This window comes from Tachyglossus aculeatus, chromosome Y3 (genome assembly GCF_015852505.1).
Source record: "Tachyglossus aculeatus isolate mTacAcu1 chromosome Y3, mTacAcu1.pri, whole genome shotgun sequence".
NCBI lineage: Eukaryota > Metazoa > Chordata > Mammalia > Monotremata > Tachyglossidae > Tachyglossus > Tachyglossus aculeatus.
In genome coordinates this window covers 1,151,302-1,177,312 of record NC_052095.1, presented here as the reverse complement: position 1 = coordinate 1,177,312, position 26,011 = coordinate 1,151,302, and the positions used below count along the sequence as shown (strand labels likewise).

Sequence of the window (26,011 nt, the reverse complement as noted above, 5' to 3'; positions counted from 1 at the left end):
GTGCTCCTCCTCTATGGAATAAGCACTTAACAAATGCCATAATTATTACTAGTACTAGTATTAGAATTAGTAGCAATGGCAGACATCTGGGTGGGGACTGACACCTATCATGCTTGTTTTTGGCTGGGGGGATACGAAAGAAAGTGGAAAGGAAAAGTTGGCGAGGTGAACTACGGGAGAAACAACCATTAAGGTCACACACTACACACAGTAAGCGCTCAATAAATATGACTGAATTAATGAAATATTGAAACAATAAGAATTAATGCTATTAAGTGTAAACAGAATGTTGGGGTGGCCAAAGAAATAATAGAGAGATGGACAAAATTTGGAGTGTTGAGAGGGGACCACAGGAAGAATGGGAAGAAGGGATGGCACCTATGTATATATCCATGATTTATTCATTCATAATGATGTCTGCCTCCCATTTAAAATTGTAAGCACATTTTGGGCAGGAAATGTGTCTAACAACTGTGTTACATTGTACGCTCCCAAAAGCCCAGCACAGTGTTCTGCACACAATAAACTCTCAATGAATATGACTGTTTGATTAACTGAGGCTCACAGTCTAAGAAGAAGGGAGTGTAGGATTTAATTCCCATTTTACAGACAAGGTTACTAAAGCCCAGAGAAGTTAAGTGACTTGTCCAAGGTCACACAGGAGACAAGTAGCAGAGCCCAGAACAAAGATTCTCTGATTCCCAAGCTTATGCACTTTTCACTGTGCCACGCTGCTGGTGATGGGACACTCAACACTCAGTTCTGGGTCCCCTTATATTCTCCAGTTACACCTACTCCCTTGGAGAACTCACTTTTTTCACAGCTTCAATTACCACCTTTACATGGATAAATCCCAAATTTACCTCTCCAGGAATGATCTCACTCCTTCTCTGCATTATTAACCCACCTTCAGAACATCTCTACCTGGACATTTCACCAACACCCCAAACTTCACATGTCCAAAAGAGAACTCCTCACCTTCCCACGCAAACCCTTGTCTTTCCCATCACTGTAGACAGCATAACCATTCTCCCTATCTCACAAGCTTGTAATCTAGGCATTTATCATTCATTCATTCATTCATTCATTCATATTTATTTAGAGCTGACAGTCTCCATCTACAACAAGCTTATCAATTCATTTCTTTAATTCATTCATTCATTCAATCGTATTTATTGAGCACTTACTGTACACAGAGAACTATACGAAGCACTTGGAAAGTACAATTTGACAACAAGTAGAAAAAATCCCTACCCTACACCGGGTTCACAGTCTTGAGGAGGGAGACAAACAACAAAACAAAAAAAGTAGACAGGCACCAGTAGCATCAATGTAAATAAACAGAATTACAGAATTCAGCCTACATTCAATCTGACCAAAGCATGTCAGTTTAACCTTCACAACATAGCTAAAATCCACATTTTCCCCTCCATCCAAACTTATCCTCTGCTGATCCAAGCACTTATTCTATCCTCTCTTGACTAATGCTTTTGCTTGCTTGCTAACTTTCCAGCCTCCTGTCTCTCCCCACTTAAGTCCATACTTCACTTTGCTGCCCAGATAATTTATCTAAAAAAAGTTGTTTTTAAACCCTATTTTAAACCCTCTAGTAGTTGCCTTTCTAGACTGTGAGCCCATTATAGGGTAGGGACCATCTCGATATGTTGCTGACCTGTACTTCCCAAGCGCTTAGTACAGTGCTCTGCACACAGTAAGGGCTCAACAAATATGACAATGAATGAATACCATTCTACTCTCAGCATGCAACAAAGCTTCTTTACTATAGGTGATAAGACAATCAGCTTGCCCCCTATTTCATAACTTACTGACTTCCTACTACAACTCATTCATTTAATCATATTTATTGAGTAATTGCTGTGTGCAGAGCACTGTACTAAGTGCTTGGGAAGTACAAATCGGCAACATATAGAGACAGTCCCTAACCAACCCTGCATACTTCACTCCCTTAGCCCCAGCTTGCTCACTGTGCTGTGATCTTGTCTACCTTACTGCCAACCACTTTCTTACAACCTCCCTATGATCTGGAATTCTCTCCCGCTCTTAAATATGCCAGACCAAAGCTTCATTAAAATCATATCTCCTACATGATGGCTTCTTCAATTTCTTCTACTCCCTTTCCCTTCTGTGTCCCTTACACACTTGGATCTGTATCCTTGATATTCACTTGATATGCACTTGATATTCACCCTGCCCTGACCCCCACAGCACTTACATATATATCCATAATTTGTATATGTATAAATTTTGGATATCATAATTACATATAGATTTAAGTCTGTCTCCCCAAGTAGGCTGTAATATCTTCACAGCAGGAAACGTGTTCACCAACTCTACATTGTACATAGTCCTTTGTGTACAGTACACATTCAACAAATACCACTGATTGGCTGATCAATTCACTGATGTGGCCAAAGGTTCGATAGCTGACTGTGAATATTATATAAACAAATATCCATAGGAAAAAAACATTCAATTCTTTAGATTTGACATTCTCTCTCATTTCAAAGGCTTACCTCATTATCCGACTCCACTAAAACTTGATCATATTCACTAAGGGCTACTAAAAACATAATGGAGGTCACGTTTTCAAAGCAGTGGATCCACTTTCTCCGCTCAGATCTCTGACCGCCAACATCCACCATTCTAAGGAGAGAAACCCATAAACACGTTATAAATTTTCTTCAGCCCCTCATTTTTTGAATCAGAAAAAAGAGGCTTGGTGTAAGTCCTCAGAGCTGATTTCACACTAAGTAATCTGGTTTGAGAAGCAAGGGGTAGGGAATTGTATGTAAACGTTTCAGGCACAGACTATCGAAATAAAAGTTCCAAAACTAAACTTCTCTTAACTACTTGTTTTCTGTATTTTACTTAGTTCTCTTTCTCTGGCAGTGATGTGGCAGAGGCAGGATTCCTTATTTATGAACCAGAAATTGGTCCCAACCAGGTCTCCCACTAGCTTTTATATCATGTAAATGAACCATTAGGAGAAGATATCCAAATACTGAATGGACTTTTCCAGGGCCCAAGTATTTAGTGCTTTTGTACAAAATAACTACATATTCATGACCTAATAAAACAGCAGTAGCAACATACCAGTATCTATCCTAAGTAGCCGCCACAGTCATTTTTTATCTACCAAGGACAAATCAGCCTAATTTGTTTGCCTGTGATACCACTATACACAAGACTTGTCTTCCACAAGAAATAATTACCTCATTTAGAGTAGGTCTGTTTTCTTAGGGAAATTTAACTTTTAGATCACAAAAATCAATCAATCAATCAATCGTATTTATTGAGCGCTTACTATGTGCAGAGCACTGTACTAAGCGCTTGGAAAGTACAAATTGGCAACACATAGAGACAGTCCCTACCCAACAGTGGGCTCACAGTCTAAAAGGGGGAGACAGAGAACAAAACCAAACATACCAACAAAATAAAATAAATAGGATAGAAATGTACAAGTAAAATAAATAAATAAATAAATAGAGTAATAAATATGTGCAACCATATATACATATATACAGGTGCTGTGAAGGGAAGGAGGTAAGATGAGGGGATGGAGAGGGGGACGAGGGGGAGAGGAAGGAAGGGGCTCAGTCTGGGAAGGCCTCCTGGAGGAGGTGAGCTAACAGCAGGGCCTTGAAGGAAGGAAGAGAGCTAGCTTGGCGGAGGGGCAGAGGGAGGGCATTCCAGGCCCGGGGGATGACGTGGGCCGGGGGTCGATGGCAGGACAGGCGAGAACGAGGTACAGTGAGGAAATTAGCGGTGGAGGAGCGGAGGGAGCGGACTGGGCAGTAGAAGGAGAGAAGGGAGGTGAGGTAGGAGGGGGCGAGGTGATGGACAGCCTTGAAGCCCAGGGTGAGGAGTTTCTGCCTGATGCACAGATTGAATGGTAGCCTTTGGAGGTTTTTGAGGAGGGGAGTAATATGCCCAGAGCGTTTCTGGACAAAGATAATCCGGGCAGCAGCATGAAGTATGGATTGAAGTGGAGAGAGACACGAGGATGGGAGATCAGAGAGAAGGCTGGTGCAGTAGTCCAGACGGGATAGGATGAGAGCTTGAATGAGCAGGGTAGCGGTTTGGATGGAGAGGGAAGGGCGGATCTTGGCAACGTTGCGGAGCTGAGACCGGCAGGTTTTGGTGACGGCTTGGATGTGAGGGGTGAATGAGAGAGCGGAGTCGAGGATGACACCAAGGTTGCGGGCTTGTGAGACGGGAAGGATGGTAGTGCCGTCAACAGAGATGGGAAAGTCAGGGAGAGGACAAGGTTTCGGAGGGAAGACAAGGAGCTCAGTCTTTGACATGTTGAGCTTTAGGTGGCGGGCAGACATCCAGATGGAGATGTCCTGAAGGCAGGAGGAAATGTGAGCCTGGAGGGAGGGGGAGAGAGCAGGGGCGGAGATGTAGATCTGGGTGTCATCAGCGTAGAGATGATAGTTGAAGCCGTGGGAGCGAATGAGGTCACCAAGGGAGTGAGTGTAGATTGAGAACAGAAGGGGACCAAGCACTGAACCTTGGGGAACCCCCACAGTAAGAGGATAGGAGGGGGAGGAGGAGCCTGCAAAAGAGACTGAGAAAGAACGGCCGGAGAGATAAGAGGAGAACCAGGAGAGGACGGAGTCTGTGAAGCCAAGGTCAGATAGCGTGTTGAGGAGAAGGGGGTGGTCCACAGTGTCAAAGGCAGCTGAGAGGTCGAGGAGGATTAGGACAGAGTAGGAGCCGTTGGACTTGGCAAGCAGGAGGTCATCGGTGACCTTTGAGAGGGCAGTTTCCGTGGAATGAAGGGGACGGAAGCCAGACTGGAGGGGGTCGAGGAGAGAGTTGTTGTTGAGGAATTCTAGGCAGCGCGTGTAGACAACTCGTTCAAGGATTTTGGAAAGGAATGGTAGGAGGGATATGGGACGATAACTAGAAGGTGAGGTGGGGTCAAGGGGTTTTTTTTAGGATGGGAGAGATATGGGCATGTTTGAAGGCAGAGGGGAAGGAACCAGTGGAGAGTGTGTGGTTGAAGATGGAAGTTAAGGAGGGGAGAAGGGATGGAGCGAGAGATTTCATAAGATGAGAGGGAATGGGGTCAGAAGCACAGGTGGCCGGAGTAGCACTTGAGAGGAGGGAGGAGAGTTCCTCTGAGGATACCGCTGGGAAGGATGGGAGAGTAGCAGAGAGTGTTGAGAGCCGGGGGGCTGGAGAAAGGGGGGAAGAGACTTTGGGGAAGTCGGACCTGATGGATGAAAGTAAAAAATGAAAGTAAAAAATGAAAGTAATGGTTTCTGCAGCGCAATATTCCATCTGTGACAATGGCAACAGAAAATTTAGATGCTTAGTTCACTCTCACAGTTAAATATCTTCTATACTCTTCCCACGAAGCTTTCTTCTAGCACTCTGTTACAGACTCCTGTCAGAGAAAACTTCACAGACTCTTCAAGTGGGTATGTCAGTGACCAGTTTATCTCTACTACTGTTAGTAGGGAGCAGTGGCAGGTAGTTTCCTCTTCTAGTCAAGACCTGCTCAACTCCAAACAAAATAGAGTTTCTTCATATATGGGGGGTACAGCATCCAAGTTTACTCTGTGGTGGTAAAGCATGATACATGCATGATACATGTCTAAGAGAGGCAGAAGTAAATTACTCAGGGTAACTGCTCAGCTCTGCCTAATTGTCCTCATTATCTGCTCTGGTGGGCAAGACCCATGACCTTCCTAAGGAAGGAACAGCTTCATCGTGCTTGAGACCCTGACATGCCTAGCTGCTTAGTAAGGCAGATATCTGGACAAGATACAAAAAGGGGAGGATATGTGATGTGCCCACCCCAAGTAAATATGGTGGCTTGGCTAGACAATATGGAGTTCAGGCCTAATGGCCTTTTATGCTCCACCCTTTGGTATCCTACGAGAGTAACCCTTGTTCACTGGAACAAAATGGGGGCCCAGAGACAAAACAGTTTAAAAGAGATGGTCTGAAGAGAGGGGACAAATGCAAGTACCTGATCCCTGTGCTTCCAGAGCACTCATCTATAAATCTGACCAAAGCACTTTTGAACTCACTTATATTTTCCAACTGAACGAGATCATTAAGCCACATTTCTTAGTCTACAGTTTACCTAAATGTGGATGTACCCCAAGATATGTTAGGAGATTATGTTCCTCAAAAGTGTGCTTGTATCACAAATACTTGTATTGCAAGTTCCATTTTCCAGAGTTTTACAGGTGAAGTTTATACTGTAATACAAATTTCCTTGACTTCCCTCAACACTATTCTCACCCATTTTCCTGTCTCTCCCTACCTTCTCACTTCTCTGCAGCCCAAACAAGCTTATCCGTGTAAAAATAATAATAATTATGATATTTGTTAAGCACTTACTATGTGCCAAGCACTGTTCTAAGCTCTGGGGTAGATACAAGGCCATCAGGTTGTCCCATGGGGGCCTCACAGTCTTAATTCCCCACTTTACAGATGAGGTAATTGAGGCACAGTGAAGTTAAGTGGCTTGCCCAAGGTCACATAAAAGACAAGTGGTGGAGCCACTTACTCCACCCACTCTTACTCCACTCAGGATTAGAATTGCTTTCTGTTGGGACTTTAATCATAACAGCAACTATTAGAGAAGCAGCATGGCCCAGTGGCTAGAGTACGGGCCGAGGAGTCAGAAGGTCAGGGGTTCTAATCCTAGCTCTGCCACTCGTCTGCTGCGTGACTTTGGGCAAGTCATTTAACATCTCTGGGCCTCAGTTCACTCATCTGCAAAATGGGGATTAAGACTGTGAGCCCTATAGGACAGGGACTGTGTCCAAACTATCTTGTACCTACTCCAGTGCTTAGAACAGTACCTGACATATAATAATTGCTTAACAAATAGCATAACTATTTGTTATATGCAAATATATATGTTATTTGAACTATGTGCAATAACTGCTGCAGGCCCAATCATTACTGATACTACTGTTAACCTCTCTTTCTTTCTGTATCTTTTCAGTTTACAGACCCATATCTCAGCCTTGCCAAGATTATAAAATTGGTAAAAGAGTTTAAATGGGGGAGAGTGAATAGGTACCTTGGAGCAGCAATCTATCCTAATTTCTATTCAAATGTTTCTCTGGCAACACTGTGGTGCTGAGCTGTCAAAATGAGGAGGGCAATTTTCCTCCTGGAAGAAAATGGTGCCGCTCACTTTTTATTTTATTTTTTCACTGGTATTTGTTAAGCTCTTCCTATGTGCTAGGCACTGTTTGAAGTGCTGGACTAGACATAGGATAATCAGGTTGAGAACAGTCCACATCCCCCACAAGGCTCACAGTCTTAATCCCCATTTTACAGATGAGGTAACTGAGGCAGAGAGAAGTAAAAGTGACTTGCCCAAGGTCGCACAGCAAAGTGACAGAGTCAGGATTAGAACACAGGTCCTAGGACTCCCAGGCCTGTGCTCTTTCCACTAGGTAATGCTGCTTCACTTTCACTCCTACCCCTCAGCTAAGTGGCTTATTTTTAATCTTTAGGTGTAGTTTCAGTTCAACTTGAGCTGATCCACTCCGAAACATCAGGTTAGGGAGTGAAATCACCAGAAGGGTATTAACAGATTTTAAGATCACTTAATACTAGTAAGCTGTTTGTCTACCAACTCTATCTATCCCAAGTGCTTAGTACAGTACTCTGCAAACAGTAAATGCTCAACAAATACCATTCACGGATTGATACTAATATCAGCTGCAGCTATGCCACTTTAGGGTTCAGTTTTCTGAAACACTGAAAATTCTGAAAGGGAGTTGAAAATTTTGTTGCAAGGTAACATAATTTTATATTAACAATAGTATGGCATTACAGCATAACTTCACTTCTGCTGTAGTCAAGTTAACTATAATTTTAACTTGAAAATTATTGCATTCACTTCAACAGAGAAGCAGCATGGGCTAGTGGGTAGAGCCTGGGCCTGGGAATAAGAAGGTCATGGGTTCTAATCCTGCCTCCACCATTTGTCTGCTGTGTAACCTTGGGCAAGTCACTTCACTTCTTTGTGCCTCCGTTATTTCATCTGTAAAACAGGGATTACGACTGGGAACCCGATATGGGACATGGACTGAATCCAACTTGATTTTCTCGTATTCTCCACCCAGGAGCTTAGTACACTCCCTGGCATATAGTATCTGCTTAACAAGATACCACAATTATTATTAGTTATAATTATTCATAACATGTTAAATCCTGACTCTTCCTTCAGTTGCTCTTATTAGCTCAAAAAGAACAACCAGACAAGGAGAAAAGAGTGTAAACTGCCAAACCTGTATTAAAATCAATTCTGCTACACAGGCTCTCTAATACTGAGATCTTCACCAATAGACAGCCACTATAATTGTTGCCCACTTGTCTTCAACATCACCACCATCACAATCACCACTATCATATTAATTAGTTTCAGTACCTAAAAATGATATTCTCCAGGTCAAAAGGGTACTCTATGATTCCAGTCGTGGGGACTCGAACTCGAAGCACATCTTGTTGAGTGGGTAAGTATCCTGGGGTAGCAATACGATCTACATCCATAAGGTAGCTAGAAGGCAAGTAGATATAATTACACCATTGAATCTCAAAACAAATTATAAGTGCGAAGAGGAATAAAGACCGAGGGGATACTACCACATTTATAGGAAGTTTTCCTTTGTGTTTGAAGAAGATGCCACTGAACAAGTCTGATTTCAGATAGTAGGTGAAGTAAGCAGTAACATTAGGGTGGCATATTGCAGGGTGGCTTGAACATTTCCTGATCCTCCACAGATGGCCATCAAAATAGGCCTTGCCAATATGGTAATGCCAATGACAGAGGGCAAAGTAGCCCTGGAGCTGAAATACTTAAGTTTCTGCTGCTGCCACTTCTGATAAAGGCACAGATAATAACAATTGTTACTGTGCAATTTGTTAAGTGTTTACCATGTGCCAGACAGTGTACTAAGCATTGGGTTGCATTCAAGTAAATTGGATTGGACACAGTCCCTGTCTCACATGGGGCTCACAGTAACAATCCCCATTTTACATTTTACAGATAAGGTAATTGAAGCAAAGGGAAGTGAAACAATTTGCCCAAAGTCACACAGCAGAGAAGCAATAAAGCCTTAAGACCTTCTGATTCCCAGGCCAGTGCACTATCCACTATACCATGCTGCTACTTACTAGTTTTCAATTCTCCAAAAGCTCTCTGTTACGTTCTTCTTGCTTTTATATTTTCGATGCTATCTCCCAAAAGAAGAAAGTTAAAGGATGCCTCTGAGACGTTTGATTATTTACCTATCTAAAGTCCAATTTACCCATCCCAAAGCAATTTTTGGCTCCCCCCTCATCAGATCAGGCTCCTGAAAGCTGTTAGCAACCAGGTAGGGTGTTTATTGTGTTAGAGGGGATATGCAATGGGAAGTAAATGGGGGTGCTAGGGCATATGCAATGGTGGGTAGAGTAGGACTAATTTGCCTGGTTCAGAAAGGCTGGGATTTAGAGAGTAGGAGGGTTGTCAGGCCACTGGTAGGTAGTTCTATACAGTTCTGGGAGAGAGGCGGCAGTTGTTCCTTTCAAGCATGGGCTATATGTCCAATTTAAAGGGAACAAGGGCTGGGAAGATACACTATTGGTAAAGCGGGTGGCCTTGCGCAGAGCCCCATCATCTCAGTCAAACAGGATTCTGGGTGAAGGTCAAAGTAAGCTGAACTATCTGGGGGATTTCCCAAAGCATAGTGAATGAAAGCAATGTTGCTTAGTGGAAAGAGCCCAGGCTTGGAAGTCAGAGGATGTAGGTTCTAATCCTGGCTCCACAACTTGTCTGCTGCATGACCTTGGGCAAGCTACTTAACGTCTCTGTGCCTCAGTGACCTCATCTGGAAACCTGAGATTAAGACTATAAACCCCACTTGGGCTCATCTGATCATCTTGTATCAACCCCAGCACTTAGAACAGTGCTTGGCACATAGTAAGCACTTAACAAATAACATAATAATTATTATTAATCATTATTATTAAGAGAGAGAGAGAGAACTTTTCTTCAATTCACTTTGATTGCATTGCTGTCCTTCTGCCTAACATTTTCTAAACTGAAGAAAAGTTTACAAAATGTTAGGCAGAAGGACGGCAATGCAATCAAAGTGGGGTTGTGCTGTACTGAAAGGAGAAACAATGGCTTGGGTCTCCCAGCACTTTGCAAAGGTCCTGATCCTTATCCCATTCCCAAAGTCTTGCAATTTTGGTGTTCTCCCATGATTCAGTGAATGGTCAGGTATTCCCTAAGACTAAGGAAAGTTGCTCATATAAGCTATTTAGCATTGCTGTTGCTGCTCCCAAACATGGAGCTAAGGGCAGCTCTCAGTCCTAAGATGGAGCTGCCTCCTACTTTGTTACCAGAACTGGAAAAACCTGACAATATAATGGCATTATTCATTCATTTAACCATATTTATTGAGCACTTACTGTGTGCAGAGCACTGTACCTAAGCACTTCAGAAGTACAAATCAGCAACAAACAGAGATGGTTTCTACCCAACAACAGGTTCACAGTCTGGAAGATATGTTACCCTAGCAGTGTCCTGATGTTTACTGCTCTCAACTCCACCCTCTCTAATTAACTCAACTCGCTCGCTCCCCATTCCCTTCGCCACTCTCGTACCACTAATCCACAGACTTGGATCAGTCCCATTGACCACCTCCTTCGCTCCTGTGCTCGAGCTGCTGAACACTGCTGGCAGAAGTCTAAACACCAAGCCAACTTTGTTCACTTTAAGTTTACCCTTCCCTGCCTTAACCCTGCCCTCTCCTCTGCCAGGCAAAACTACTTCTCCTCCCTTATTGACACCCATGCCCAACATCCCCATCAGCTGTTCCGTACACTTAACTCCCTTCTCAAGCCCTTAATTCCTCTTCCTCCTCCATCCCTCACACCCAAAGATCTGCCCTCCTACTTTCATACATTCATTCAACCGTATTTATTGAGCGCTTACTGTGTGCAGAGCACTGTACTAAGCACTTGGGAAGCCCAAGTTGGCAACATACAGAGACGGTCCCTACCCAACAGTGGGCTCACAGTCTAGAAGGTGGAGACAGACAACAAAACAAAACATATTAACAAAATAAAATAAATAGAATAGTTAATATGTAAATAGTAGTAAATAATAGTAAATACAATTCGGATCCAAGCAGAAGGGCAGGAAGCAGGGTAAGCCCTATCAGTCATCCATTCATTCAATCGTATTTATTGAGAGCTTGCTGTGTGCAGAGAACTGTACTAAGCACTCGGGAGAGTACACTGTAACAATAAACACATGGCACTGTGGCAAGAACACACGCTTAGGAGTCAGAGGACATGGGTTCTAACTGCCATTAGGTCTGAGCTCACAAAATTCACCCCTCCTCCTTCCCCATCTCCCCCAGCTTTCAACCCTCTCTGCTACTCTCCCATCCTTCCCAGCAGTATCTTCAGATGAGATCTCCTCCCTCTTCTCAAGTGCTACTCCACCCACCTGTGCTTCACCATTCCCTCATCTTATGAAAACTCTTGCTCCTTCCCTCCTCCCATCTTCAACCACTCACTCTGCCCTGGTTCCTTCTCCTCGGCCTTCCAACATGCCCAAATGTCCCCCATCCTAAAAAAACCCTCTCTTGACCCCACCTCACCTTCTAGTTATTTCCCTATCTCACTGCTACCCTTCCTTTCCAAACTCCTAGAACGAGTTGTCTACACTAGCTGCCTCAAATTCCTCAACACCAACTCTCTCCTCAATCCCCTCCAATCTGGCTTCCATCCCCTAAACTCCACTGAAACTGCCCTCTCAAAAGTCACCAATGACCTCCTTCTTGCCAAATCCAATGGCTCCGACTCTATCCTAATGCTCCCCGACCTCTCAGCTGCCTTCGACACTGTGGACCAAGCCCTTCTCCTCAACACGCTATCCAACCTTGGCTTCACAGACTCCATCCTCTCCTGGTTCTCCTCTTATCTCTCCTGCTATTCATTCTCAGTCTCCTTTGTGGGCTCCTCCTCCTCCTCCCATCCCCTTACTGTAGGGGTTCCTCAAGGGTCAGTTCTTGGTCCCCTTCTGTTCTCAATCTACACTCACTCCCTTGGTGAACTCATTTGCTCCCATGGCTTCAACTTTCATCTCTATGCTGATGACACCCAAATCTACATCTCTGCCCCTGCTCTCTCTCCCTCCCTCCAGGCTCATGTCTCCTCCTGCCTTCAAGATATCTCCATCTGGATGTCTGCCTGCCATCTAAAACTCAATATGTCCAAAACTGAACTCCTTATCTTCCCTCCCAAATCCTGTCCTCTCCCTGACTTTCCAGGCACTGTAGACAGCACTACAATCCTTCCCGTCTCACAAGCCCACAACTTTGGTGTCATCCTCGACTCCGCTCTCTCATTCACCCCTCACATCCAAGCCGTCACCAAAATCTGCCGGTCTCAGCTCCGCAACATTGCCAAGATCCACCCTTTCCTCTCCATCCATACCGCTACCCTGCTCGTTCAAGCTCTCATCCTATCCCGTCTGGAATACTGCATCAGCCTTCTCTCTCATCTCCCATCCTCGTGTCTCTCCCCACTTCAATCCATACTTCATGCTGCTGCCCGGATTGTCTTTGTCCAGAAATGCTCTGGGCATGTTACTCCCCTCCTCAAAAATCTCCAGTGGCTACCAATCAATCAGCGCATCAGGCAGACACTCCTCACCCTGGGCTTCAAGGCTGTCCATCACCTCGCCCCCTCCTACCTCACCTCCCTTCTCTCCTTTTACAGTCCACCCTGCACCCTCCGCTCCTCTGCTGCTAATCTCCTCACCGTGCCTTGTTCTCTTGTCCCGCCATCGGCCCCCGGCCCACGTCATCCCCCGAGCCTAGAATGCCCTCCCTCTGCCCATCCGCCAAGCTAGCTCTCCTCCTCCCTTCAAGGCCCTACTGAGAGCTCACCTCCTCCAGGAGGCCTTCCCAGACTGAACCCCTTCCTTCCTCTCCCCTTCGTCCCCCTCTCCATCCCCCACATCTTACCTCCCTCCCTTCCCCACAGCATCTGTATATATGTATATATGTTTGTACACATTTATTACTCTATTTATTTATTTATTTTACTTGTACATATCTATTCTATTTATTTTATTTTGTTAGTATGTTTGGTTTTGTTCTGTCTCCCCCTTCTAGACTGTGAGCCCACTGTTGGGTAGAGACTGTCTCTATATGTTGCCAACTTGTACTTCCCAAGCACTTAGTACAGTGCTCTGCACACAGTAAGCGCTCAATAAATACGACTGATTGATTGATTGATTGATTCCCGTCTCACAAGTCTGCAACCTTGGTGTCATCTTCGACTCTGCTCTCTCGTTCACCCCTCACATCCAATCTGTCACAAAAACCTGCCGATCTCACCTCCACAACATCACCAAGATCCGCCCTTTTCTCTCCATCCAAACCGCTACCCTGCTGGTTCAGTCTCTCATCCTAACCCGAATGGATTACTGCATCAGCCTCCTCTCTGATCTCCCATCCTCCTGTCTCTCCCGCTGCTGCCCGGATCATCTTGTGCAGAAATGCTCTGGGCATGTTACTCCCCTCCTCATAAATCTCCAGTGGCTACCAATCAACCTACGCATCAGGCAGAAACTCCTCACCCTGGGCTTCCAGGCTGTCCATCCCCTCGCCCCCTCCTACCTCACCTCCCTTCTCTCCTTTTACAGCCCAGCCCACACCCTCCCCTCCTCTGCCGCTAACCTCCTCACTGTGCCTCGTTCTTGCCTGTCCCGCTATCAACCCCCAGCCCATGTCCTCCCCCTGGCCTGGAATGCCCTACCTCTCCACATCTGCCAAGTTAGTTCTCTTCCTCCCTTCAAAGCCCTACTGAGAGCTCACCTCCTCCAGGAGGCCTTCCCAGACTGAGCCCCCTTTTTCCTCTCCCCCTCCCCATCCCCCCACCCTACCTCCTTCCCGTCCCCACAGCACCTGTATATATGTTTGTACATATTTGTTACTCTATTTATTTTCCTTGTACATATTTACTAATCTATTTATTTTGTCAATGATGTCCATCTAGCTTTACCTCTATTCATTCTGATGACTTGACACCTGACCACATGTTTTGCTTTATTGTCTGTCTCCCCCTTCTAGACCGTGATCCCACTGCTGGTTAGGGAATGTCTCTATATGTTGCCAACTTGTACTTTCCAAGCGCTTAGTACAGTGCTCAGCACACAGTAAGCGCTCAATAAATACGACTGAATGAATGAATGAATGAATGAATAGTTGCTTCGGACTATCCCTCATCTTTTGTAATTGAAAACAGGAAGGGTTTTTATGAGCATTAGTGTGTACACAGTTTGAAAGTGTGTACTACAACAAAACTGATAGACATTCTCTGTTCACATCAAGTTTACAGTCTAGCAGGGGAGGCAGACATTAAAACAAAGTATGGATATGTACATAAGTGTACTGGGGCAGTGGAGGTAAATAAAAGGTAAAAATCCAAGTGCAGGGGCAACTCAGAAGGGCGACAATGTAAGGAAAATGAGAGCTTAGCCAGGGAAGTCTCCTTGGAGGAGATGTGATTTTTAGAAGGCTTTGAGGGTGGGGAGAGTGATGGATGTCGGTTATGAACAGGGAGGGAGCGCCAGGCCAGAGCTGGATGGAGGTAAAGATTTGACAGTGACATAGACAAAATTAAGGCCCAGTGAGCGTGTCAATGTTAGTTATCCGTCTTTCTGTCCGTCCGCCCACCCATCTATCCCAGTCTCCCCACTGTGGGCAGGAAATTGTCTGTTTCTTGTTATATCGAACTCTCCCCAGCACTTAGTTCAGTGCTCTGCACACAGTAAGCACTCAATAAATATGACTGAATGAATGAATGAATGTTAGAGGAGTGAACTGAATGTGGTGGGTTGCCGTAGAAAATCCGCAAGGAAGGGGCAAGGTGATTGAGGTCTCTGAAGTAATGGAAAAGAGATTTTGTTAAATGCCGAAGAGGTTGGGTAAACACTGAGAGTTCTAGAGTGAGAAACAGGGACTGAATGATTTTTAGATAAATGATCCAGGCAGTACAGTGGATTGGAGACTGGATAAGCAGGAGGCTAGAAGGTCAGTGAGGCTGATGAAATTACCATGGCTGGAGAGTACAAGTGCTTGGATTAATGTGGTTGTGTAGTTTGGATAGAGAGGAAACGGGGAGGATTTCAGCAATCTTGTGAAGGTAGAACTGACCAGATTTGGTGACAGACTAAATGTGAGAGTTAAATGAGAGAGATGAGCCAAGGATAATGCCAATGTTTTGGGCTTGTGAGACACAGAGGATGATGGTGCTGTCTAGTGATGGGAAACTCAATGGGAGGACAGGGTTTGGGTGGGAAGATGAGAAATTCTGTTTTGGACATGTTAATCAATCAATCAACTATATTAATTCATTCAATCATATTTATTGAGCACGTACCATGCACAGAGCACTGCAATAGCTGTTAGAGTATGCTATAACAGAATTGGTAGAAATGTTCCTTGCTTACAATGAGCTTACATCCAGAGGGTACAACATACATTAATATCAATAAAAAAGTCACGGATAGGTACATAAGTACTGTGGTGCTTAAGGAGGGATTGGAAAATGGGCACATTTCCAAGCAGGAGGAAGTGGGAAAAGAGTAAATGAGGGCTTAGACAGGGAAGGCCTCTTGCAATGCTCTGGGCATGTTAGTCCCCTCCTCAAAAATCTCCAGTAGCTGCCTGTCAACCTATGAATCAAGCAAAAACTTCTCACTCTCGGCTTCAAGGCTCTCCATCACCTTGCCCCCTACCACGTCACCTCCATTCTCTCCTTCTACAGCCCAGACTACACCCTCCACTCCTCTGCTGCTAACCTCCTCATTGTACTTCATTCTCGCCTGTCCCACCGTCGACCCTCGGCCCACATCCTTCCCCTGGCCTGGAATCCATCAATCAATCAATCAATCAATCAATCGTACTTATTGAGCGCCTACGTTGTGCAGAGCACTGTACTAAGCGCTTGGGAAGTACAAGTTGGCAACATATAGAGACAGTCCCTACCCAACAGTGGGCTCACAGTCTAAAAGGGGGAGACAGAGCACAAAACCAAACATACTAACAAAAAAAAAAAATAGAATAGATATGTACAAGTAAAATAAATAAATAAATAAATAGAGTAATAAATATGTACAAACATATATACATATATACAGTTGCTGTGGGGAAGGGAAGGAGGTAAGATGGGGGGATGGAGGGGGGGCAAGGGGGAGAGGAAGGAAGGGGCTCAGTCTGGGAAGGCCTCCTGGAGGAGGTGAGCTCTCAGTAGGGCCTTGAAGGGAGGAAGAGAGCTAGCTTGGCGGATGGGCAGAGGGAGGGCATTCCAGGCCTGGGGGAGGACGTGGGCCGGGGGTAGATGGCGGGACAGGCGAGAACGAGGTACGGTGAGGAGTTTAGCGGCAGAGGAGCGGAGGGTGCGGGGTGGGCTGTAGAAGGAGAGAAGGGAGGTGAGGTAGGAGGGGGCGAGGGGATGGACAGCCTTGAAGCCCAGGGTGAGGAGTTTCTGCCTGATGCGCAGATTGACTGGTAGCCACTGGAGATTTTTGAGGAGGGGAGTAACATGCCCAGAGCGTTTCTGGACAAAGACAATCTGGGCAGCAGCATGAAGTATGGATTGAAGTAGGGAGAGACACGAGGTTGGGCGATCAGAGAGAAGGCTGATGCAGTAGTCCAGACGGGATAGGATGAGAGCTTGAACGAGCAGGGTAGCGGTATGGATGGAGAGGAAAGGGCAGATCTTGGCAATGTTGCGAAGCTGAGACCGGCAGGTTTTGGTGACGGTTTGGATGCCGTCCCTCCACACTTATGCCAAGCTAGGTCTCTTCCTCCCTTCAAAGCCCTACTGAGAGGCCTTCTCAGGAGGCCTTCCCACACTAAGCCCCCTTTTTCTTCCCCTCCTCTCCATCCCCCCAGCCCTACCCCCTGCCCTACCTCCTTCCCCTCCCCACAGCACTTCTATATATATTTGTACAGATTTATTACTCTATTTATTTTACTTGTACAGATTTACTATTCTATTTATTTTGTTAATGATGTGCATTTAGCTTTAATTCTATTTGTTCTGACGATTTTGACACCTGTCTACATGTTTTCTTTTGTTGTCTGTCTCCCCCTACTAGACCGTAAGCCCGTTGTTGGGTAGGGACCATCTCTGTAGTTGCCGATTTGTACTGCTCAAGCACTTAGTACAGTGCTCTGCACACAGTAAGCGCTCAATAAATACAAATGAATGAATGAATGAATGAGTGAATGAATGAGTGAATGAATGAGTGAATGGAGGAGATATGCCTTTAATAAAGCTCTGAAGGTTGGGAGAGAGATCATCTGTAGACACTTAGTACAGTGCTAAGAGCTTAGTACAGTACTCTGCACACAGTAAGCACTAAATAAATACGATTAAATGAATGAATGAATCTTTCAGATATGAAGTGGGAAGGCATTCCAAGCCAGAGGTGGATGTGGGTAAGGGTTCCACGGTGAAATAGATGAGACTGATGTAGAGTGGGCAGTTGGCATTAGAAGAGAAAAGTATGTAGGCTGGGTTGTAGAAGGACATAAGGGAAGTATGGTAGCTAAGGTGATTAAGTGCTTCAAAGCTAATGGTGAGGAATTTCTGTTTGATGTGAAGGTGGATAGACACCCACTGGAGGTTCCTAAGGAGTGGGGACACATAGATTGACTGACTTTGTAGAAAAAATGATCTAAGCAGCACAGTGAAGTATGGGGTGGGGAGACACTAGAGTCAGGGAGGTCAGCAAGGAAGTTGATGCATTAAACAAGGCAGGATATGATTATTGCTTGGATTAATGTGGTAGCAGTTTGGATGACAAGGAAAGAGCAGATTTCAGTGATGTTTTGAACACTGAACTGACAGGATTTGGTGACAGATTGAATATGTGGGCTCAATGGGAGAAATAAGTCAAGGATAACACCAAGGTTATAGGCTTGTGAGACAGGGAGGATGATGGTGCTGTCGAACAGTAATAGGAAAGTCAGGGGGAGGGCAGGGTTTGGGTGGGAATATGAGTAGTTCTGTTTATATAAGTGTGAGATGTTGGTAGGGCATCCAAGTAGAGATGTCCTTAAGGCAGATGTAATGGAGAGAGATCAAGGCTGAAGCTCCAAATGTGGGAATAATCAGTTCAAACAATCAATGACATTTACTGAGAACTTACAATGTGCAGAGCACTGTAGCAGCATTTGACAGAGTATTATGCAAGAATTGCCAGTTACATTCCCTGCCCATAATGATCTTACATTCCAGAGTGAGAGACAGAAATTCACATAAATAAATCATTTGAACTATATAATTTACATGGCATATACATTCATGCTATGGGTTTCAGGTAGAGTAAATATCTAATTCCCCAATGTCACAAATCTAAATAGAATATAAAGAAATGTAGGGAGGTAGCAGTTTGGATAGAGAGGGAAGGTAATATTTTAACAATGTTGTGAAGTTAGAACTGCCAGAATTTAGTGATAAATTGAATATGGGAATGGAATGACAGAGATTAGTAGAGAACAATGATGCCAAGGTGAAGGGTTTGTGAGATAAGGAGAACAGAGTTATTATCTTCAGCAATGGAAAAGGCATGGGGAGACGATTTGGGAGGGAAGAGGAAGAGCTCAGTTGTGACATGCTTAGTTTGAGGTGTCAACAATGCTGGAAATGCAGATTGGGGAATCATCCACATAGAGATAGTAGTTGAAGGCATGGAAGCGAATGAATTTTCCAAGGGAGTGAATGTAGATGGAGAACAGAAGGAGATTCAGAACTTATTTCTGAAGGACTCTGACTCTTAGGGGGTGAGAAGCAGAGGGCATTCCAAGCCAGAAGTAGGACATGGGTCAGGAGTCGTCGATGGTACAGGTTCCTCACCTTCCCTCTCCTTCTCCATGCCCACTCTGATCCTTGAAGACTTCAACATCCACATGGATATCCCTGATGACTCCTCTGCGGCCCGCCTTCTATCTCTCCTTGATGCTGCCAACCTCTTGCTCCACCCCACCACACCCACTCACCAACTTGGTCACACCCTCGACCTCATCATCTCCTATCGCTGCACTCTGTCCACCCTCACCAACTCTGAAATCCCTCTCTCTGAACATAATCTTCTCACCTGCCTCCTCACTCACACTCCTTTCCCCTGTAAATCCATATTACTCATCATCATCAATCGTATTTATTGAGTGCTTACTGTGTGCACAGCACTGTACTAAGCGCTTGGGAAGTACAAGTTGGCAACATATATGATCTTAACACAACCTTACCTCTTGACAATATAATTCAGAGAGAAGGCTTGCTGCTCCCCCACAGAGATCTCCGCTCTCTTGCCCCATCCATCTTCCTGAGCGCCTCACACCCCACCTCGCCGCCCTTTCCTCTCTACCCAGTCTTGATGATCAGATTACTGCTCTCAACTCTACCCTTTCTACTCAGCTAGACTCACTCGATCCCCTTTCCCTTCGCCGCTCTCGTACCATGAACCCACAGCCCTGGATCACTGCCACTGTCCGCCTCCTTCGCTCTTATGACTTGAGCTGCCGAACGCTGCTGGCGAAAGTCTAAGCACCATGCCAACCTCGTTCACTTCAAGTTCATCCTTTCCTGCCTTAACTCAGCCCTCTCCTCTGCCAGACAAAACTATTTCTCCTCCCTTATTGACATCCATGCCCATCACCCCTGCCAGCTCTTCCGTACATTCAACTCCCTTCTCAGGCCCCCGGTTCCTCCCCCTCCTCCTTCCCTCACCCCCAACGATCTGGCCTCCTACTTCATTAACAAAATTAAATCCATCAGGTCCGATCTCCCCAATGTCACTCCCCCACCTTCTCCAACCCCCTGGCTCTCAACACTCTGCTACTCTCCCATCCTTCCCAGCAGTATCCTCAGAGGAGCTCTCCTCCCTCCTCTCAAGTGCTACTCCGGCCACCTGTGCTTCTGACCCCATTCCCACTCATCTCATGAAATCTCTCGCTCCATCCCTTCTCCCCTCCTTAACTTCCATCTTCAACCGCTCACTCTCCACTGGTTCCTTCCCCTCTGCCTTCAAACATGCCCATGTTTCTCCCATCCTAGAAAAACCCTCTTGACCCCACCTCACCTTCTAGTTATCGCCCCATATCCCTCCTACCATTCCTTTCCAAACTCCTTGAACGAGTTGTCTACACATGCTGCCTCGAATTCCTCAACACCAACTCTCTCCTCGACCCCCTCCAGTCTGGCTTCCGTCCCCTACATTCCACGGAAACTGCCCTCTCAAAGGTCACCAATGACCTCCTGCTTGCCAAATCCAACGGCTCGTACTCTGTCCTAATCCTCCTCGACCTCTCAGCTGCTTTCGACACTGTGGACCATCCCCTTCTCCTCAACACACTACCTGATCTTGGCTTCACAGACTCCGTCCTCTCCTGGTTCTCCTCATCTCTCCGGTCATTCATTCTCAGCCTCTTTTGCAGGCTCCTCCTCCCCCTCCCATCCCCTTACTGTGGGGTTCCCCAAGGTTCAGTGCTTGCTCCCCTTCTGTTCTCGATCTACACGCACTCCCTTGGTGACCTCATTCGCTCCCACGGCTTCAACTATCACCTCTACGCTGATGACACCCAGATCTACATCTCTGCCCCTGCTCTCTCCCCCTCCCTCCAGGCTCGCATTTCCTCCTGTCTTCAGGACATCTCCATCTGGATGTCTGCCCGCCACCTAAAGCTCAACATGTCCAAGACTGAACTCCTTGTCTTCCCTCCCAAACCCTGCCCTCTCCCTGACTTTCCCATCTCTGTTGATGGTACTACCACCCTTCCCGTCTCACAAGCCCGCAACCTTGGTGTCATCCTCGACTCCGCTCTCTCATTCACCCTTCACATCCAAGCCGTCACCAAAACCTGCCGGACTCAGCTCCACAACATTGCCAAGATCCGCCCTTTCCTCTCCATCCAAATCACTACCCTTCTCGTTCAAGCTCTCATCCTATCCCGTCTGGACTACGGCACCAGCCTTCTCACTGATCTCCCATCCTCGTGTCTCTCCCCACTTCAATCCATACTTCATGCTGCTGCCCGGATTGTCTTTGTCCAGAAACGCTCTGGGCATGTTACTTCCCTCCTCAAAAACCTCCAATGGCTACCAATCAATCTGCGCATCAGGCAGAAACTCCTCACCCTGGGCTTCAAGGCTCTCCATCACCTTGCCCCCTCCTACCTCACCTCCCTTCTCTCCTTCTACAGCCCACCCCGCACCCTCCGCTCCTCTGCCGCTAAACTCCTCACCGTACCTCGTTCTCGCCTGTCCCGCCATCGACCCCCAGCCCACGTCATCCCCCGGGCCTGGAATGCCCTCCCTCTGCCCATCCGCCAAGCTAGCTCTCTTCCTCCCTTCAAGGCCCTACTGAGAACTCACCTCCTCCAGGAGGCCTTCCCAGACTGAGCCCCTTCTTTCCTCTCCCCCTCGTCCCCCTCTCCATCCCCCCATCTTACCTCCTTCCCTTCTCCACAGCACCTGTATATATGTATATATGTTTGTACATATTTATCACTCTATTTATTTATTCATTTACTTTACCTGTACATATCTATTCTATTTATTTTATTTTGTTACTATGTTTGGTTCTGTTCTCTGTCTCCCCCTTTTAGACTGTGAACCCACTGTTGGGTAGGGACTGTCTCTATATGTTGCCAACTTGTACTTCCCAAGCGCTTACTACAGTGCGCTGCACACAGTAAGCGCTCAATAAATACAATTGATTGATGGCACAGAAAGAAAGTTAGCACCAGTGGAGCGGAGGGTGCGGACTGGGATGTAGAAGGAGAGAAGGGAGGTGAGGTATGAAGGGGCAAGGTGATGGAGAGCTTTGAAGTCAATATGAGGAGTTTTTCCTTGACATGAAGTTGACAGGCAAACCCTGGAGATTTTTGAAGGGGGTGACAGGCCCAGAATGTTTCTGAAAACAGATAATCCGGGCAGCAGAGTGAAGTACAGACTGAAGTGGAGAGAGTCAGGAGGTTGGGAGACCAGAAAGCATGCTGATGCAGTAATCCAGTCAAGATAGAATGAGTGACTGTACTAACGTGGCGGTGGTTTGGATGGGGAGGAAAGGGCAGATCTTGGCGATGTTGTGAAGGTGACACTGGCAGATTTTGGTGCTGGACTGGACATGTGGAGTGAATGAGAGAGTGGAGTCAAGAATGACACTACAGTTGCAGGCTTGTGAGACAGGAAGGATGGCAGCACCCTCCAAAGTGATGGGAAAGTCAGGGAGAGGATAGGGTTTGGAACATATTAATGTCTCTCTCACTCTAGACTGTAAGCTTTTTGTGGGCAGAGAAAGTGTCTACTTACTTTGTTATACGGAATTCTCCCAAGAGCTTGTGCAGTGTTCTGCACAGAGTAAGTGGTCAATAAATACCATCAATGATGATGATAATGATGGTGGTGATGTGCCTGTAGCACTGCTTTGAAGCTTTGTTTGTCTGTGTCCTTAACACATTTTCTTTTCCCTGTATGTTTTTGGTTTCCCAATTTTGGGTCGTTATTCAATAGCTGTTTGGATGGATCTCTCTCTGTCAATCTCTCTCTCTCTCTCTCTGTCTCTGTCTCTCTTAAATATTTGTTAGGTATTTACTATGTGTCAAGCAGTTTACTAAGTGCTGGGGTAGACATAAGATAATCAAGGCTCACATGGGGCTCATAATCTAAGCAGGAGGGAGAACAGGTATTGAATACCCATTTTGCAAAGGAACTGAAGCACAGAAGTGAAGTGACTTCACCAAGGTCACACTGCAGGTAAGTGGCACAGCCAGGATTAGAACCCAGTCCTGTAATTCCCAGGCCTGTGTTTTTTCCACTAGGCCACCTGCTTGCTGTTCTTCATTCTTTTCACATGTTCTACCTAGTCTAGTTGTGTTTTAGTGAGCATAGTTGCAATGCTTAGGATGCTATGTTTAAACAATTGCATTGCTCAAGATTGATACAGTCTCGCTCTCAACAGAGTCATTTCTGACCAGAGGGATATCTTTTCAAAGCTGTCTAGGTAACAGAATCTGGACATATGTTTAGCTCTGTCTTCCCAATTTTACTGTGGGAAGGGTTTCACTGGGGTTGGCAGAATCATTATTGATACATCATCAGTGCTTGGCTAATTACAACCCCCATCTTCATCACTTTCTAATGATTCTTTCTCCACCATTTTCAAAACTCTGCCATCTACCCTAAGAAAATCCCTTCTATGACCCTACAGCACCTTCCAGTTATTGCCCAATCTTCCTCTTATCATTCCATTCCAAACTCCTGAAGCAAGTTGTTTATACTTGGTGCTTCCACTTTCTCTCCTATTTTCTTCTTAATGCCCTACAATCTAGCTTCTACCCATTCTGCTCCTCAGAAACTGCTCTCTCTAAAGTCACCAAAGACCTCCTTCTTGCCAAATCCAATTGCCCTTGTTTTCTCACCTATTACATTGTTGACAATCTCCTGGAAATATTATTTAAACTTAGCTTCAATGACATTCTCAATCAGTAAATCAATTAATCAATCAATCAATCGTATTTATTGAGCGCTTACTGTGTGCAGAGCACTGTACTAAGCGCTTGGGAAGTACAAGTTGGCAACATATAGAGACAGTCCCTACCCAACAGTGGGCTCACAGTCTAGAAGGGGGAGACAGAGAACAAAACCAAACATACTAACAAAATAAAATAAATAGAATAGATACGTACAAGCAAAATAAATAAATAAATAAATAGAGTAATAAATATGTACAAACATATATACATATATACAGGTGCTGTGAGGAAGGGAAGGAGGTAAGATGGGGGGTGGGGGGGGCGAGGGGGAGAGGAAGGAGGGAGGAATTAACCAATCAATTATATATACGAGCACTTACTTTGTGCAAAGCACTGTACTAAGTGCTTGGGAGAATACAATACAACACAGCTGGTAAACACATTCCCTCCCCTCAAGAAGCTTGGAGTCTAGATGGGGAGACAGACAGTAATACAATACATAAATTATGGATGTATATGACAGTGATTTGGGTCAGTGAATAAGGAGTGCAAATCCCAGTGCAAGGGTGATACAGAAGGGAATGGGAGCAGGGGAAATAACAGCATTGTTGGTGAAGGCCTCTTGGAGGAGATGTATTTTTAATAAGGCCCTGAAGGTGGGGAGAATGATTATCTATTGCATATAAAAAGCTATGGCATTCCAAGACAGAGGCAGGATGTGGATGTGAAGGCAATAAGGAAATATATGAGACTGAATAGGTCTGCACTGAGAAGGTCAGCAGTAGAGGAGTAAAGTGTGTGAGCTGGGTTGTTGTAGGAAATCAGAGAGGTAAGTGGGCAGGGCAAGATGATTGAGTGTTTTAAATCAGATGGTAAGGAGTAACGGCTGGCTGCAGAGGTGGATGGGCAATACTGGATGTTTTTGAGGACTGGGGAAACATGGACTGGAAGGTTTTGTAGCAGCGTGGCTCAGTGGAAAGAGAACGGGCTTTGGAGTCAGAGCTCATGGATTCAAATCCCAGCTTTGCCAATTGTCAGCTGCGTGACTTTGATTAAGTCACTTAACTTCTCTGGGCCTAAGTTACCTCATCTGTAAAATGGGGATTAAGACTGTGAGCCCCCTATGGGACAACCTGATCACCTTGTAACCTCCCCAGTGCTTAGAACAGTGCTTTGCACATAGTAAACACTTAATAAATGCCATTATTATTATCATTATTTTGTAGAAAATGATCTTGGCGGCAGAGTAAAGTATGGACTGGAGTGGGAATAAACAGGAAACAGGGAGGTCAGCAAGGAGGCTGATGCAGTAACAAGGCTGGAGAGGACAAGTACCTATTAATGTGGTCGCAGATGAATGGAGAGAAAAGGGTATATTTAAATGACGTGAAGTTTGAATAAATAGAATTTGGGCTTGTTAATTCATTCAGTCAGTCATATTTACTGAGGGCTTACTGTGTGCAGAGCACTTGGGAAGTACAAGTTGGCAACATATACAGACGGTCCCTAACCAACAATGGGCTCACAGTCTAGAAGGGGGAGACAGACAACAAAACAAAACATTTGGACAGGTGTCAAGTCATCAGAACAAACAGAATTAAAGTTAAATGCACATCATTAACAAAATAGAGTAGTAGATATGTACAAGTAAAATAAATAGAATAATAAATCTGTACAAACATATATACAGGTGCTGTGGGGAAGGGAAGGAGGTAGGACGGGAGGGATGGGGAGGAGGAGAGGAATAAGGGGGCGCAGTCTGATGTGGGCCAGGGGCTGTGTACCATCTGATTATCTTGTATTTACGCCAGTGCTTGTGAAACTGGGAGAGTGGTGGTGCTGTCTACTGTGATGGGAAAGTGAGGGGAAGAGCAGGGTTTCCTTAGGTTTAAGTCTGTTTTGGACACGTAAAGTTCAAAGTGCCTAAGGGGAACCAAGTAAAGATCTCCTGAATGAAGGACGAAATACGAGATTGCAGAGGAGAGAGATCAGGACTGGAGACGCAGATTTGAGAATCATCTACCTAAAAATAGTAGTTGAAGTGGGAGTGAATGAGTTCTCCGAGGAAATGGATGTAGATGGAGAATAGAAGGGGATCAAGAGCTGAGCCTTGAGGGGCTACAGTCAGGATGTGGGAGGCAAAGGAGGAGCTAGCGAAAGAGATTGAGAAGAAATGGCCAAAGAGATAGGAGGAGAGCCAGGAAAGAATAATGTCAGTGAAGCCAAGGCTGGATAATGTTTCCAGGGGAAGGGGTGGTCAACAGTGTGAAAGACAGCTGAGAGGTCGATGAGGATCAGGATGGAGTAAAGGCTGTTAGATTTGGAAAGAAGATCACTGGTGACCTATGAGAGGGCTCATTCTGTGGAGTGAAGGAGATGAAAGCCAGATTGGAAGGGGTCAAGGAGAGAATTGGAGGAGAGGAAGTGGAGATTGTGGAAGAAGACAACTCACT

The 26,011-nt window shown here is 45.5% G+C and overlaps 1 protein-coding gene across 1 annotated transcript in view; it reads right to left on the bottom strand.

Annotated features, from left to right (window-relative positions):
• LOC119946744 (guanine nucleotide-binding protein subunit alpha-11-like) overlaps positions 1-26,011 on the bottom strand; it is an 84,827-nt gene that overhangs the window by 26,153 nt on the left and 32,663 nt on the right. The window contains exons 4-5 of the mRNA XM_038768180.1: positions 8,435-8,563; positions 2,535-2,664 (exon numbers count right to left, since the gene is read on the bottom strand). Coding sequence (XP_038624108.1) covers positions 2,535-2,664; positions 8,435-8,563 — 259 coding nt within the window. The remainder of the gene's footprint in view (positions 1-2,534; positions 2,665-8,434; positions 8,564-26,011) is intronic.